This window comes from Corythoichthys intestinalis, chromosome 11 (assembly GCF_030265065.1).
Source record: "Corythoichthys intestinalis isolate RoL2023-P3 chromosome 11, ASM3026506v1, whole genome shotgun sequence".
Taxonomy (NCBI): Eukaryota; Metazoa; Chordata; class Actinopteri; order Syngnathiformes; family Syngnathidae; genus Corythoichthys; species Corythoichthys intestinalis.
This window is the reverse complement of record NC_080405.1, coordinates 23,021,652-23,040,000: the sequence shown is the minus strand read 5'-3', so window position 1 is coordinate 23,040,000 and position 18,349 is coordinate 23,021,652. Positions and strand designations below refer to the sequence as shown.

At 39.3% G+C, this 18,349-nt stretch overlaps 1 protein-coding gene across 2 annotated transcripts in view; it reads right to left on the bottom strand.

Moving 5' to 3' along the window:
• Window positions 1–15,120, bottom strand: part of kcnip1a (Kv channel interacting protein 1 a) — a 115,363-nt gene extending 100,243 nt beyond the window's left edge. The window contains exons 1-2 of one of the 2 annotated variants that reach the window (XM_057850283.1): window positions 14,660–15,120; window positions 452–678 (exon numbers count right to left, since the gene is read on the bottom strand). In XM_057850283.1, coding sequence (XP_057706266.1) covers window positions 452–678; window positions 14,660–14,907 — 475 coding nt within the window. In that variant the 5' untranslated portion in view covers window positions 14,908–15,120. The remainder of the gene's footprint in view (window positions 1–451; window positions 679–14,659) is intronic. The other variant, XM_057850280.1, reaches the window with a different exon arrangement.
• Window positions 15,121–18,349: the final 3,229 nt, after the last annotated feature.

Here is an 18,349-nt window from a genome sequence, read left to right as displayed (position 1 = left end):
CCTGTAAACTACATACACACACACACATACACCTACAACTGCGCAAGGCACAACTAATGAATAACAACAGTCCCGCTTCCTCCTCAGCATCTATTGTGTGTGGCTTCTTTTTTTATTGCACACATTAATCACAAATGTGCCCTATATCAACTTTATTTCTGCTCCTCTATTAGTTAGCCACTTTCATCACTGAACAATGTACAGAGGAGAAAAGAAGGAGGTCAGCCGCACACAAGAGAAGGATGAAGGCAAGCGCGAAACATGTAAAAATAGTTACATGTGGTGTGCATGAGAGATGATAAAAGGATTGGACTCCCGCCGTGGAATTGCTCAGTGATCTTTTGTCCGGGAACATGATGGAACCAAGCCAGGTTTATCATCATCTCCAATTGGGCAATTATGTGTAAACTGTACGCATTATTATATATGTTGAATAGGTTATAATACTCACCTTTGATGAGGGTTCCCGTAAGGAGTTTGTGAATTGACAAAACAAACTTGACGACAGCCCGTTTGCAGCGCTTGGCACAGCCAGCCATGCTGATCAGAGCAGAACCAGCCTCCCACTGGCAGTAGAAAAGTAGTAAAAGTGGTGGAAGTAGATGAAAATCAACTTCTTGTGGCGGATGAAGAATGCAGAGAGGATCGCGCTCGTATCCGTGTGACTTCCTTACCCTGCTGGATGGAAGAGAAAGGGAGCGTGATCTTCCTCTGTGTCCCTCACCCCCTCCTCCACTTGCATGAATGTCAGTGAACACATTACAGAGGTTGTATGTTTGTGCTATAAGAAAGAAAGAGTGATCAAGAAAGTGAGGGAGTGTTTACCGCTTCACTGCACCTACAAAAGTACAATTAGTTTTAACAACAACAACAAAAAAGTTCTGGAAAAAACTTCCAGTAGTCAGCTCACAGTCCGCTGCGGGGTGAATTATTTTTCCTTTTCTGCTGCTATCATCCTTTGAAGTGAGAAGGCATTTATCTACTTTCAGCACTAGGAGCAATGGACAGCCCCCGCACAATGTGTAGCAAGCAGTCCTATGTTAGATTTCTCCTTGTTCTCACAACTAAGACAATTGAGTGCATTTGGAGAACAACTATGTTTTACGAGCCATTTATGTGCACTCGAAGAAAAACTACAGGTTACAATTGGATGCAAAACTAAAAGTGAGTATTTAGTGCTTACACGTGCCAACTCTTGCTGCAGCACAATAGGTAATTTATAAGAATATTTTGAGCGTCTATCATTGGTTACAGACATCATTGGTAAGATTAAAAGATGGTTGCTGGCTGCATAGTTTTGATATTAAAGGTGACCTTTGGTCAAAATTTGTCATAGATTTCATTACCTATTGACCTGACACTTCGTCATTCTTTGTGTCACGCCTTATCAGAGGGGGCCGAGCTTTATTTAGTATAGTCAAGCGAAGACGGCACACGCTCATGTCCAAGCTGGATTCAAGATTGGATTTACGAAAGCTGTACCGCATACAAACAGGAAGGATTTCTCAGGAGTGATTTTTTTATCGACGATTCAAGGTAAATATGATATTTTTCGTACCATGCGTGCATTTTGAAACGTTGCGAAAAAGATCAGTGGGAGAATGGGAACCGCTACGGCATTGGCGTCATTCTTCGACATATTTACGTAAAATACGAGGGGCATTCAAAAAGTAATGCACTCAAGTGCATTGCTCGTACAGGATTATACCAATCTTGTTTATATTTGGCACAAACATGATAGGACACACCTTTTTGCGATTGTTATATGTGTTTTTCTTATTTTCAGATTTTTCAAGCTTAAACTAGCTTTCAAAATGGCTGCCCCTCTTGAAGCTCGTCAGAAACAAAAGAGCTGTAATCGAATTCATTGTTGCAGAGGGAGTAACCCCTCTGAGGATTCACAACCGGCTGGAAAATGCCTACAAATGTCTATATTATTGTAAAAAGATGGGTACACCGATTTAAAAACAGTATTGACTATGAAGAGGTGGGTAAAGCCAGCATAGCCGATAAGCCCCGTAGTGGTCGCCCATCTACCTCTGTCAGTCCTGACATCAAAACTTATGCTGATGAGTTAGTCTAAGCTTTAAAAATCTGAAAATAAGAAAAACACATATAACAATCGCAAAAAGGTTTGTCCTTTCATGTTTGTGCCAAATATAAACAAGATTGGTAAAATACTGTACGAGCAATGCACTTGAGTGCATTACTTTTTGAATGCCCCTCGTAGATGCGTAACTGCTCGTTTTTTGCTCTATTAACATCCATATCTATAAATAGTTCAGTGATTGAAGCATTTATTCGCAGAATGAAGAATTTTCTTCTTTGTTTACACATGGAGGCGGCTAATTTTCGTAACTGACTAGCCTCGTTGTTCGCAATATTTACGCGAAATAAATGCTATCTGCACGTTTTGTTTTTGTTGTTGTTGCTTTTAGCCAACATTCGAGACTGTTTTACGTCCATATCTATAAATAATTCAGTGATTTAAGCATTTATTCACAAGATTTTTCTTCTTTGTTTACACATGGAGGCAGCTAATTTTTGTAACTGACTAGCCTCATTGTTCGCAATTTATACGCAAAATTAATGCTATCTGCACGTTTTTTTGGGGTTTTTTTTTTTTTTTTTTTGCTTTTAACCAAGATTTGTGACTGTTTTATGTCCATATCTATAAAGAATGCAGTGATTTAAGCATTTATTCACAAGATTTTTCTTCTTTGTTTACACATATACGCGGCTACTTTTCCTAACTGACTAGCCTCATATTTGGCAATATTTACACATAATAAATGCTACCTGCACTTTTTTTTTTTTTTTTTTTTGCTTTTAACCAAGGATTGAGACTGTTTTACGTCCATATCTATAAGAATTCAGGGATTTAAGCATTTCTTCACAAGAATGTTCAACGGAATAAAGCTGTTTGTTTTGCTATGGCGGCCATTTTGGGATTTGTATCTCTAAATTGTATTTTAGACATTTATGCGTGTATATTAAAAAAACAATCAGCTTTTATGAGTTTTATTAACGTAACATTTCAGTCTCATAACTTTCAGTGAAACACCATGGGGAAGAAGTGTTGGGTTGTGGGCTGCAAGACCGGATACCTGTCCCACCAGGCAGCCGTCCAGGAGCAGGCAACCTTGGGGACCCCAATCAGCCTCCACAAATTCCCCAGGGATGACGAGCTGAGGGCCAGGTGGCTCAAAAACATAGAGGGCTGAGAACGATGAACCAAGTGCGGAAAGGTACTGCTGCTCCTTGCACTTCAAAGAGTGACATTAAAGTGACGCTCACGGTGTATGGAGGGAGGCAGAGAAAGCGGCTTAGAGAGAACGCCGTGCCGACCAATTTTCGACACAGTACGATCTACCCGTCCTGCATGCAGCAAGCGCCTCACGCCCCCAAAAGGTCTACGTCCATGGCCTCATCGATGGCCAGGAGGTTGAAACAGGTTGCGGGGCAGCGAGGATGGAGCAAAAGTTCTTAGATAGTGACAAGTTCACCTCCCTCGAGGACTTCAAGGATAAGATCAAGACAGAGACACCTACAAACTATAAAAAATAATTAATCAAAATTTTATTAGGGAACGACTTTGAATTTTTTGATGCCGCTGCACATGGAGAAACAGGCTAAGTTAGGTGCCCGTTTTGGTTTTAGGTCGGTAGCAGTTTTGGTTTTGAAAATATATGAAGTTTTTTAAAATAGGCCCCTACGGATCGGCCCCGTTTCCCATGTCATGTCAATAGGTTATGAAGTCTATGAATTTGTATTTTAAAAAATCACTGTTAAATGCAAAAAGTCCAAATGTGTGTGACCTGGATTGAGTTTGTCATCGATGTGGTTCTTTGCAAATGCGCAGATTTGAAATCAGTGATGTCATGACACACCGCGCCTTTATTATGTAAGTACCTGTCCACTTCTTGCTTCCTCCCTGCTCAATCCAATGTCATTTCACTGACAGAGGGTTGCAGAGCCACACCAAGCCATACAAATAAAGTATATGAATGCATACATTTCTTGTGATTTACTACAATACATGTTTTGGCATGGCTCATATCTTTATCTGTCAATTTTATTTATTTATTTTTTTCCCCCCATGACCTCGAACTCCTATGTCTATCGCCCGCCATGAGATACTCCCTGTTGGTAGCGTGACGGTTCTGTCACTTTGGAAAGGTCCTCAGTCTGAATTTATCATTTCAGAACCAGGATTTTTGCGTATTCAGGCTCATTTCGCGAAGATTGACTGTATGTAGAACATGTGGAGATTACCTGGTTCTCAGACAGTGCTTATGGAGGGGCGCCATGAATACAAATACATCATACTGTATACAATGAATGCATACATTTTTGTAGTTTACTCCAACACTTAATATACTGTATGTGTGTAACTTTGGATTGAATTGCAAAGCTTGCGATCATGAAATCATGCATAAGTCCACAAGGTGTAAAGTGAATGAATTAATTGAATGACAATGAGGACTTCAAAAAAAAAAAAAAACTGCTCTGAATTGTTGTTCCCTCTCAGTGATTGTGCAAATGCTACGTAAGTGCCACATCCCATTAGTAGTAACACATGTGACACACCACATCAAACAATCAATACGAGAGGTCATGCCTTTTGTCTATATGCAGTGAAGAATAGATGCTTGCTAAACGAAAGCGGCCACGTAAGGTCTGTACAATATAAGCACTTGCCACCGTAACATCCACTTGTCCAACAAGCAATCAGAGCAAAGTTTAAATTGAAATATTAAGTATTAAAATCAGTCCAGGCAGCTACATATAAATGAAAATCAAGTTTTTTGCAGAGGCAAGTAAAAAAGACCAACTAAAATAGTTTGAAAAATTCCATTATGGGCTTTTCACTGTAATTGTCTTGAAAAAAACGTCATCAAAGAAATAGAAAACATTCATCGTAAACTCACCAAGTAATTACTGTATCCAGGGACACTAACCAAGCTTGACTACGTCATGTCAACACATTTACCGTCATTGACAGCAATTGACGTCAATCCAATCCATTTTTTAAATGGATTAGACATCTATTGCCTTATAACAGCAGCCCATGAGTTAAACAGCAGACCCCTTTTGACCCCTCGACTTTATTGATCCCATACCACAACATCAATTTTAAACTCATCTAAAGTGGCACGAAATTCTCAATAGGTTAGGAAGACAAAAAGAGAGGAGGTCACATAAAGAGGATAAGAAAGATCATCTAATAATGTTCTTTCTATTCTTAGTTGGAAGCAGAGCAGAGTGGAGAATGCAAGAAAAAGGGAAAAGCTGCAAAAGGTAATAGAAAGAAGAATGGAGCAGCAGATTAACACAGGCAGTGGAGGGCAGAAAAGGAGCAATGAAACGATAAAAATGCAGATGAAAGAGGAAAAAGCAACCCAACCCTGCTTGAAAACACATCGAGTTGACACAGGCATAGAGGAAAAGTCAACTCAATGTCCGATACGATCTAACTGAGTGTTTGGCTATCAAAGCGAGACTTGGCAGTGGACTGGGATCAATACTTTTGAGCGCTCACACTTCATGAGGGCAAACACTACAACGAGGCCAAAGCAGCACATGAAAGTGGAGACGAAGGGAAAAGAGAAATTATACATTTGAGCGGAGGAAAAGTGTGTGCGATTACAAGTGGGGGGGTCTGGGTGTGTGAGATGCACAGATTTGCATAAAGATGCAACTATCACCACCCCCATTTGTTTATGATTAATGAGATTAGGGTCGCCTTGGTGCGCTGATTCAAGGATGATGAACAGCGAATTGTGACGCTCCTCTTAAATTAGAAATGTGTTGAGGTTGGTACCAAAGTGTGTCCTTACTGCTAGAGACGATGATGAACGGAGCTGAGAGATTCATTAAGACAAAAGTAGTGCTTTGCTGCTGCTTATATCAAAAAGAACTGCTGTTTAAGGCAAAATAAAAAAGTGAAAGAAACAGTGACCACTTCCTCACTTGCTAAATACATTACAAATTGAAATAAAACCTTTGCCTTTACAAATTCATTTTGATGGCTTCAATTCCGATATTAAAACAAGTAAACAATGTTTAACAATATGGTAGTAAATAAAATGAGTAATATATTACTGATCTCACAATGATTAAAGTGCCTGTGACAAGATTATATAAAGCCTTAAAAGCATTATTATGTGAATTACAATCATATTTTGAGACGATTGGACGATATACACAATTTGGCAAAGCGCAGTTGACGAGAAAATTTGTGTTTTAATCTGCCGTTTAGCCCCGCCTGTCATTATAGCGCTCTAGCATCCCTAGCTGAATAATGACGTCGGCAGAGTAACGATTTTAGCCGATTTAGAATTCAGCCCATTGAGGGGGAAGATTCAGAACGAGGAAAATGCAGCAAAGAGCAGCAAAATGTCATCAGTTTTAATTTCTCTACTGCAATATTTTTACAGGATATTCTTTTTATCTAAGTATTTTACCCATTTTCTCAATAAATGGTATGGTCATGACAAATAACAGTCTTGTGCTAAATGGAATATTGAATATTAAAAATGTATTCAGTACGACAGGGCAAAATTACTGCATAATGGTCAAAACTGCCCACTTCATAAACCTCCCAAACAGTACTTTATGCCACCGGAGTTAGTCCGTCTTTTGTCATTTCCCTGCCCTGGAGGAAAGAGCGTAAACAAAACAGGAGGCATGACAGCTAGGCGACATGCTAACATGCTTTTCTCTCCTTTCGAAAATGAAAAACCACACAAAACTACCCTGACTCATGTCACACATCGCAGCAGTTTCGATTGTCTTCACCGATCGGCAAGCCCCTGGCGGCGAGCACGTTTTGACTCATCGTTCTGCTGCGGCCTCGGCAGGCAGGCAGTGCTCGTCGGCGGGGTTCTGCCAAATTTTTCATCCCTTATAATATTTTTCTCCCAAAGCTTTTGTGGCAGTGAATAAGCCCTCTTTTACATTCAGTTGGACTCTCAATGTTATCCAAAGGTGCTAAATAAAAAAGTTACATCATAAACATGTGCGAACACGAAAATGGACACAATCGAGAACAAGACGAGAGCGGGGGGATCCCCGAGCCCAAGCCGAAAATAAAGCATTCTCGGCGGGCATTTGAAGAGCACCGAGGGGGTTGGAAGTCTACACAATCAAGGACTAGAGCGGGGGGCTACTCGGGGCCAAACCGAGGAAAGCACTCTGTAGGTGGGCACGCCTTTAGCGGCCGGCGACCAAGGAATGCGACAAGCCGCCGTACGTCTGCCTTGTGGCCTTCTGGTGGACAGGGAGTATTGTCACCCACAAAATGCAAGCCACCTCCTTATGAAAACGTTTGCCATGATCCCAGTATTTGACATAACATAAAACACGTAGCTTACGCACTCATCCGTCCAGTGGTTGTTTCATCGTCAGACTCGTTTTGCCCATTATTCGTGATGAACAGGATCTTTTAGAAATCCAAAAAGCCTCACACCACTCTCCCTGGTGTAGCAACAAAACCCTGCAGCACATTGGGCTGGCAGAATGCAAAAAATGTACGAATTAATCCTGAAAATCAGCTGAATCTGCAGTCCTTCTGAATGCTATGGCTTTAATGGCTGTATTGTGAGATCGTTACTCGGCTGACATCACATTCGCCTTCTTTCTCAACCCTAGATTCGAGCCGGAAGTCGCTCATATTCATGGCGCTTGTTTTTTAAAAAATGGAATAAATATAGCGATCATTACCACACACATCCAAGCGGTCCATTTCATTCAGGAGCATAAGATACTGTGTGTAATACATGCTTTTTTGTGTCGCAGGCACTTTAAGTGCAGGTGTAAACCATAACAAAGCACTGTGTAATACAAATCTAGCACTTTATTAAATGATAGCTACATCAAAGATTAAATAAAAAAATTTTTTAAAAAAACATTCTGATTGTTTAATTGTCAAACAAACACCTCTCCGAACAAGGAGTGAACATTATAACTCATGCAAAAAAAAATATGAATACACATGATGAAAGCTGGGAAAAGGGGACATTTGACAATAGTTGAGATATAAGGACATGGGGGAAGAGAAAGTAGTGGCAACACGAAAGAGATGTCAGAAATAAATCACAAGGCGACCGGCTGTACGCTGAGATAATGCTTGGCCTGTGAATATAAGGCGCTCTCTGCAAGATGGACTGATATAGCTACAACAAGGGATATAAAGAAGCATCACTATGCCACTGAAAAGATACCAACCATTTTGCACCACGTGAGTAGATTATACAATTTAGTCGCCAGAACTGTAACAATTGTAGTGCTGATATACAGTACGTATTGTTAAATATATTTTTTTTTAGTAGCAAGACCCTTTTAACCAGCTACAGTGAGGGAAAACTCCATTACACAATTAGAGGGAGTCCACTCCCAAGTGCCACTTGACCTGCAAGCTGCAGGTGTCAGAAGGAATAAAGGACTGGTGACATGTTGGATGGCTAAAATTAAACCCTCTTCTCCCTTTTTACCCCCCAGCCCCCCACCCCCTCGTTTCATCTTTCTCTTCAACTACCCTATAGAAACTGCTGATTACAACTGTCTATCAGTTTCACAACAGAGACATGAACACAAACCACTTGATCATAGCCCATTTTCCTTCCATCTTTCTTCCCCCCTGCACCGCGCTCCAGCTCCCATGTTGGCATTATTAAAACTCAGCATGAAAACTTAATTACCCCATGAAGTAATGTAAACAAATCATGAAAGTGAGCTTACACAACACACAAGCAGGGCGGAGGAATGTGTCATGAATGTCATGGAGTGTTTGTGTTATTAATGAAGGTGGGAGTCCCTGGTGAGTGTAATGGGTGTCTCTGTCTGGGTGTCTGAAACGAGATTCCCCTATAGATTTAAAGCTTACTACAGCCCAGTAATAAAAGCATGCAAAGATACAGCACAAGTTGATCCAACATGTACAGTGCCTTGCAAAAGTATTTGGCCCCATTGAACCGTGCAACCTTTCGCCACATTTTAGGCTTCAAACATAAAGATATAAAATTTTAATTTTTTGTCAAGAATCAACAACAGGTGGGACACAATCGTGAAGTGGAACAAAATTTATTGGATGATTTAAACTTTTTTAACAAATAAAAAACTGAAAAGTGGGGCGTGCAATATTATTCGGCCCCCTTGCGTTAATACTTTGTAGCGCCACCTTTTGCTCCAATTACAGCTGCAAGTCGCTTGGGGTATGTTTCTATCAGTTTTGCACATCGAGAGACTGACATTCTTGCCCATTCTTCCTTGCAAAACAGCTCGCGCTCAGTGAGGTTGGATGGAGAGTGTTTGTGAACAGCAGTCTTCAGCTCTTTCCACAGATTCTCGATTGGATTCAGGTCTGGACTTGGACTTGGCCATTCTAACACCTGGATACGTTTATTTTTGAACCATTCGTTGTAGATTTGGCTTTATGTTTTGGATCATTGTCCTGTTGGAAGATAAATCTCCGTCCCAGTCTCAGGTCTTGTGCAGATACCAACAGGTTTTCTTCCAGAATGTTCCTGTATTTGGCTGCATCCATCTTCCCGTCAATTTTAACCATCTTCCCTGTCCCTGCTGAAGAAAAGCAGGCCCAAACCATGATGCTGCCACCACCATGTTTGACAGTGGGGATGGTGTGTTCAGGGTGATGAGCTGTGTTGCTTTTACGCCAAACATATGGTTTTGCATTGTGGACAAAAAGTTCAATTTTGGTTTCATCTGACCAGAGCACCTTCTTCCACATGTTTGGTGTGTCTCCCAGGTGGCTTGTGGCAAACTTTAAACGAGACTTTTTATGGATATCTTTGAGAAATGGCTTTCTTCTTGCCACTCTTCCATAAAGGCCACATTTGTGCAGTGTACGACTGATTGTTGTCCTATGGACAGACTCTCCCACCTCAGCTGTAGATCTCTGCAGTTCATCCAGAGTGATCATGGGCCTCTTGGCGGCATCTCTGATCAGTTTTCTCCTTTGAGAAGAAAGTTTGGAAGGACGGCCGGGTCTTGGTAGATTTGCAGTGGTCTGATGCTCCTTCCATTTCAATATAATGGCTTGCACAGTGCTCCTTGAGATGTTTAAAGCTTGGGAAATCTTTTTGTATCCAAATCCGGCTTTAAACTTCTCCACAACAGTATCTCGGACCTGCCTGGTGTGTTCCTTGGTTTTCATAATGCTCTCTGCACTTTAAACAGAACCCTGAGACTATCACAGAGCAGGTGCATTTATACGGAGACTTGATTACACACATTTGGATTCTATTTATCATCATCGGTCATTTAGGACAACATTGGATCATTCAGAGATCCTCACTGAACTTCTGGAGTGAGTTTGCTGCACTGAAAGTAAAGGGGCCGAATAATATTGCACGCCCCACTTTTCAGTTTTTTATTTGTTAAAAAAGTTTAAATTATCCAATAAATGTTGTTCCACTTCACGAGTGTGTCCCACTTGTTATTGATTCTTGACAAAAAAATTAAATTTCATATCTTTATGTTTGAAGCCTGAAATGTGGTGAAAGTTGCAAGATTCAAGGGGGCCGAATACTTTTGCAAGGCACTGTACATGTATGTCTATATAGTATATGGCGGAAAACACTTAGGTGACTTGAAGTTCCGCTCTGAGACCCCCAATTTGTTTAAATTTCAATATTGCCCTATATGCACGTGTGATACATCATTGGAAAGCTTAAAATGTCAATTTTCTGGGGGAAGAAAATTTTTGAACAGGAGGACATTTTGAGAAAAAATAAAAATTTTTAAACAGCAAAACCCTAACTGGAGGTGAGAACACGCGAGAGCAGAATTAAAGACGCCATGACTTTAATGAGATATTATCGCGTACTTACCTTGTTTCGATCAAAAAACTCCATATACCATGCATCATCGAGTGTCAAGACACAGATGTGAATAGTCACAGCTGGATTTTTTCAGGATTTTATGGGTGAAACATGGTAATGAACAAGAGTTGCGATGCAGATATCGCAGACGTCAAGGAGTAATCGAGATTTTCATTTTCATATATTTACCCTATAAAACTTTTTTTTTTTTTTTTCATTTTTTCTTTGTTTGGATCGATTATTTATCATCTAAAATATTGGGGAAAATGTGACAATAATGAAAAAAATCCAATTAAGTGATAGTTATAAGGTAGATATCCGTGACTTTTTTACAATTTTTTCATTGTGACGTAATTTGTTTAAAACTTTAAAATATGCGAGTAAATAATTTTTTTAAGTTGTTTATTTTTTTTTAAACAAAATATTAGACATCAATTAATGATTCTAAGCTAAAAATGACAGACATTTTGAATAGTAAATATAATTACTTACCTTCTTTTTATGGCTGGGTTGAAACAAAAGTTGTTGTGCGTCTGTAAACGGGGGTTTTCAGGGTAAAACGGACAAATTAAAAATAGTCCGGGGACTTAAATGTGCCATGAATCTGCTATGGCAGCATATACTGTATACATATTGTTCTATCAGACACAACAGTTCTTTTGGCTTAAAATAGAGCAGTTTATTTTATAGAGGGGTGCGAGAGCAGAAACTGCTTTTTCAGCCTTGTCTATGTTTTCCGCCATATACTGTATAGCCTACTGTATACAGGGGTTGGACAAAATAATGGAAACACCTAACATTTTTGCATCATAATCATTGAATATAATCGTTATAGAATGGCGTGAGGAACATTCTAATGAAGTTAAGCATCTCGTAGGGCCGGCACAATCCCCAGATTTCAAAATTATTGAGCATTTATGGTCAGCTTTAGAGAATCAATTAAGACCTCGAGTTCCGCCGCCGTGGTCTCTAAAAGAGTTAGAGGGTATTATAACTGAAGAATGGCTTAAAATTCCTCTGGAAACAATTTACAAGTGGTATGAATCAATACCTCGGAAATTGAGGCACTATATTAAATTAGTTTTTGCTGATTTTCTAAGGTGTTTACATTATTTTGTCCAACCCCTATATGTATGTGTATGTACACATTTTTTTTACACCCTTTTGTAGCTCATAACATGACATGTTCAAACTTGAACTGCATACACTAGCATTACACATTACATTACATACACTAGCACACTAGCATTTTAGAATAATTTCCTTTCTTCGAAATTTAGTCTGGTTACCATAATTGATTGAATGGGTTTAATCTACAAAAAGTCAATAGACAATTTGGTTACCAGCTGCTACAGTGTGTGAACATATTTTGGGGACACTCAAATTATGTTTCCGATGCTTGCTCGACTCGTACCATGAAACTTAGGATGAACCTAGACCACTAAATTCTTTTTGGGTATTATTGCGAAATAGTCACATTCAAAATCAAAACTGCTTCAGTTTTTTTTGTTTTTTTTTAACCATAAATGCCTGTTGTTGCCAATTTGCATCACACATAAATTGGTATTTACCGTATATCATTAATGTTTATTAATATTGCTGTTTTTTTTTTTTCAACCTTTCCTGTTCAGATGCTTTGACACAGATATGAATCTGAATGTTCTTGTGGTCTGAATTAAGTTTTAATGTATCACATGCACACATCACATATACCCCCATTGTGGTTGTTGATTCAGTTTTATTCATTAGGAAAAAGCAGCGAACAGGTAGGGGTTTATGGGGGCAGAAAGGAAGGAAACAGAAGAGAGGAACAAACAACAACAAAAAATATATTATTAAACACCCATATGTTACCTATGAGTGGTGCTCTTGATATCGAATTATATTTACTAGGGCTGTCAAAATTATCGCTTTAACGGGCGGTAAATGTTTTTTTTTTTTTTAATTAGTCACGTTAAAATATTTGATGCATTTAACGCACATGCCCCGCTCAGACAGATTAAAATGACAGCACAGTGTCATGTCGACTTGTTACTTGTGTTTTTTGTTGTTTTGGCGCCCTCTGCTGGCGCTTGGATGCGACTGATTTTATGGGTTTCAGCACCATGAGCAGTGTGTAATTATTGACAACAACAATTGCGAGCTACTAGTTTATTTCTTGATTGAAATTTTTACAAATTTTATTAAAACGAAAACATTAAGAGGGGTTTTAATACAAAACTTCTATAACTTGTACTGACATTTATCTGTTAAGAACTACAAGTCTTTCTATCCATGGATCGCTTTAACAGAATGTTAATAATGTAAATGCCATCTTGTTGGTTTAAACAAATACAGTACTTATGTACAGTATGTTGAATGTATATATTCGTCTTGTGTCTTATTTTTCCATTCCAACAATAATTTACAGAAAAATATGGCATATTTTATAGATGGTTTGAATTGCGATTTATTAATTTTTAAGCTGTGATTAACTCGATTAAAAATTTTAATCGTTTGACAGCCCTAATGTTTACCTTTGAAATCAATGTTTGGTGCCTGATCACCGAGGAGAGAGAGGGAAGGTAAGTCAAAATGAGAGTTGTTAGGTGGAGTGGGGCGTACATAATTTCAGCAATTTGCGGTGGGGAACCCAATTTTGTGTAAATCACCTGTAAATTTGGATATGTTGATATCCTATTTTATGCTTCCCATTTTATGCTACTCCTGGCACCAATAATCTCTCTACCATACCCTTCCCCCCACAGCTCCGGCAAAGGGACCATCGTTATCCCCCCGGGACCCAGGGCGGTGCACGGACCATCCGTGCCCCAATTACCCAGCAGTCAGGGAAAGGACGAGGGATGTGTCACCGCCCCCCACCAAGAACCCCAACCACTACCATAACCCCCCAACCGATGCGGCACACCGTAAAACCACAATGGCCCACTAGGCGCGGGACAGGAAAAGAGCCCCACCCAGAGTGGGTGACGCCCTGCAGGTAATCTGCGCCAGAACCAAAGGAGGATGCCCGGGTAGAAAAGAGGCGGAAGAGAGAGGCGGAAGTGTGAGAAAGCAGAGAGGCTGATGCAGCCTATTTATTTATTATGTATTTTCATTAACTTTCTCAACTTGATTTAGCATCTGTTTGAAAGCAAAAGCAAGTAAACGTTTAAACATTAATTTTAAAAACAAAAAATTTTTACATTTTTGGTATCACGTGGTTAACAATTTTATTTCTTGGTGCAAAAGTGAACACAACCCTGACAAATGCTGTCATACTGTATCCAATATTTTGCATGACCTCCATGACTTTTAAGTCTTCGAGGCATTGAATGAAAACATTTCTGTTGGATGACAACATCCATCTTTTTCAATTATTCCGGAATGATCTGAAGTCTTAATATTGAATGAATGAAGAGTGACACTCCAGAATTCCCCACAGGTGCTCAGATCAGGAGACATAATCGGCTCCCGAATCACTGTGACCCTATTCTTCTTAAGAAATGTGGGTTTGGTTATGTGCCTGAGGTCGTTATGTTGAAAAACTGAACAACAACCATGGGCATCGAGTGATGTTCGCATCTTCTCTTTTAAAATACAATAGTACACTTCAGAATTCAGTCGATTACATGAAACTCCCCAACACCAGCAGCACTCATGCAGCCCTATGTGAGAACACTGCCACCACCATGTTTTAGAGTAGGTACCATTCACTTTTTTTCTGAACTTCTATTCAATTCAATTCAATTCGATTTATTTGTATAGCCCTCAATCACAACAGAAGTCTCAAAGGGCTTTACAGAGGCAATATGATACACAATTAGACTTCTCACCTTTGCGATGCCATTATCGAAGCCATTAGTTGCAAAAACTTGGGATCATCGGGCCGAATAAAAGAATTCCAGAAGTGTTGTTCTTTGTGATCATTGCCACTTAAAAATTCCAGTCTGCCTTTGTTGTGCTTTGTCTTAAGGTGAGGCTTCCTACGTGGACGACACTCTTGCATGCCACTACTCAGCGGTATTGTGTGATGGGAAACAGTCATCCAGTAATTCTTGAGCCAACTGCAGAGAAAATGCATGGTGATTTTTTTTTTTTTTACTACCTTTCTAATCAGGTGAGGCTTGTGTCGTATTGATTACTTCCTTGGACGGCATGGACGGCCAACAATGATCATTGTATTTCCAGCTCTTTTAAATTTCTACGCCAATTTTGCTACATTGTTTTGACCAACAAGAACAGCTTTCCTGTTTTCTTGTAGTCCTCAGACTCCTCACCCTTTCTGTGTCAAGATTTTATTTTACACCTTATCGCTTGAGACAATTTTTCATCCATGTGGTGCCATAGCTGACAGCATGAAGTGTTGAAGGGTTGCCTCCTTATTCAACACCCTTTTAAAAGTCACCTGTCCGACAGACACCCGTCTAATGAGTAATTAAGATTCACTTGTGGATGAAATCTTAAGGAGAATTTTGTCTGCTTTTGCCGAAATGCTTTCATGGGGTTGTATTTATTTCTTCCGATTATTTTTACTAAAACAAATCTGTCAAATTTGTAAAAATTTCATTTTTGAATGGGCAAATTAATCTTGATTTAAATCAATGACCGTGAGTATTTTGCAGTTCGGTTTGCTGTTCAAAGTGTTTCTAACAGGGGAGCAAAGGTTTTCTTTAAAAAAAAAAAAAAAAAAAAAAAAAAAAACAGTTCAGGGGTACTAAATTATGTTGTGCACTTCATGTGTATATTATATAATTGATATTTAAAAAAACATTGTTTCTCCATTCTTATTAAGTTGAAGCCATTAGATGGAATTGATTTATTTGATGCTGTGTGTGCAATTAGATTATTTAGTGCAAGGCTAAGGGCAAAGCGCACCAGCAGAAGAAAAAGGTCAAAGAGGTAGAAGCGGTTTAGGTGAGCTAAGCATCTTCTGCCTGAACTTGAGTGAACAAACCCAACGGAACAATTACTGCTGAGCTGAGCATCAGCACTGACCACACCAAAATTGTGGGCACAGCAAGTGTTTTATAAGCAGATTTTGGCCCTGCTGGGGTGGGAATCTGTTCTGTATTCTTGTGAAGTGCTTGAGAAATGTTTCACTTAAGGCTATGAGAAGAAATTTTCTTTGCCCTTGAATTTTTAAAATCCGTATTAATACGTTTTGCTGCGATATCTCCACATTGGCTTGCAGCGCTGCCATCCAGTGTTCACTACTCTTAACTGCACACAAAGCATGCCTTTTTAAAGCAATGGTAGGAGCCCTAAACCAAGAACATTGAAAATAACAATCACACACCTTCTTTTTCCGCACGTTCGGTTAATTACAACTATAAAACCATATATGGGCATGCTGCTAGTAATCACAATGTTATATACTGTAATGTATTATATGGTGTGTATTGGGTACCCACAGAAATGCTTACTACTGCTCTAAGCAATGGTACTTTTTTCATATTTGGTTGGTAGATACAGTGGGGCAAATAAGTATTCAGTCAACCACTAATTCTGCAAGTTCTCCCAATTGAAAATATTAGAGGCCTGTAATTGTCAACAGGGGTAAACCTCAACCATGAGAGACAGAATGTGGAGGAAAAAAAAAAAGAAAATCAACAAGCGTTTTACCTTTTGCAGATTCCGTCTTCCCAAACTGATGCAGGTCTACAATTTTGTCTCTGGTATCCTCCGACAGCTCTTTGGTCTTGGCCATAGTGGAGTTTGGAGTGTGACTGACTCATGTTGTGGACAGGTGTCTTTTATACCGAAAAGTTTAAACAGGTGCCATTAATACAGGTAACGAGTGGAGCCTCGTTAGACCTCATTAGAAGAAGTTAGACCTCTTTGACAACGAGAAATCTTGCTTGTTTATAGGTGACCAAATACTTATTTCCCACTCTAATTTGGAAATAAATTCTTTAAAAACCAAACAGTGATTTTCTTGTTTTTTTTTCCACATTTTGTCTTTCATGGTTGAGTTTTACCCATGCTGACAATTACAGGCCTCTCTAATCTTTTCAAGTAGGAGAAGTTGCACAATTGGTGGTTGACTAAATACTTATTTGCCCCACTGTACAACTGAAACAGTGGTCCTTAACCTGGGTTCGATCTAAGTGAGTGAGAGGTTAGTAGGTCTAAGAGGTATGGCGAAGGTAAAGAAAGGCAGACTCCTATTTTCGCACGCTGATTAAATCAAGGCAAAGTGGCTTTTTAGACCAGGTTTTGGACTGGTTTGCTCCCAATATACAGCCTTAACCCATTTCTTTTAACTGCTCGTCCTCGATCTGTAGAGAGGAGGAACTGTTTTGCTCAGTGGAAGGTTGACTCGCACATGGTATGAGGGAATACAACAGAACAATGGGCAGCGTGGTCACAAATTTTGACCTGTTTACAAAACATGCTGTCAAAATGAGAAGAATTCTGGACGGGAATTTGCTAAATTATTAGCTTGCTAGCTTAGTTATATTGGTTTTGAATTAAAAAAAAAAAAAAAAAAAAAAAAAAAAAAAGCTTAATTATGTAATTCCGAAGGGTTCAATGATCCACGTGAAATTTGTGGGGTTCGGTACCTTTAGCAAGGTTAAGAACCACTGAACTAAAACACTTTCTTCTTTGTGTTTCCTCTTTGTGTCGTCATTGCCATGGCGACGCATATGTCCAATCAGGATGCAGCTGTCAATAACCTGAAAACTAAGACCCATAAAATAAAAATACTCAATTACATGCAGAAGCATGTCCATCATATATGTAGCAAATTTGAGAAAGTATAGGTTTCTCAAGTTTAAAGATAAATGTATACATGGATTTAACACAGTGCGCATGAAAACATAATTACACCTTTGGCCAAAGGTTTTGAGACGCAATGCATTGGCTATTCCATTGTATTGTTGAGATCTCCAGCGACATGCCCATATTCTGCATGGTTTCATGGGGTTTCTGTAAAGTGCTCATGAAAAAGGTGTCATATTTTTGTAACTTGTAATGTAGAGTACTCAAAAATGTTGGCTCCTTTGCATCAGGCTACACACACTTCAGGAACATAATAGACATTTATTCTCTGTACAGATGCAAGGTGTCAATGGCAAAACAATATTAGTCATTGATAGAAAAATACATTTGCTGCACTGTGGTTACTCCACACCCGTATAGAACTTACAAAACCAATATGGAACTTTTAGAAAACATAAAAGTAGCAGGTAAATTTGACCTCCATTTAACCTTTATACAGGTGTGTGTGTGCAAAATACTATACTGAAAGTATGATAGTGAATGTGTTTTATGTCTGCCAAAAATAAGTCTTTGGAGTTCAGTGTCTTTGCTCATATTTGGCTTGTTGGTTAAAAATGAAAATCCTCAGGTGGAAACGTTTCAGCAAGTGATGCAGCTTGACAGCATCAGAGGCAGCAGCAGCAGCAGAATTCTTCAGTGAAATAGTAAGACACGACCTCAGTCTGTGTTGACCACAGTGTAAACATATGCAGCAGATATACACATCTCGTCATATGTCCTCGTCCATCATGTTCGTGCAT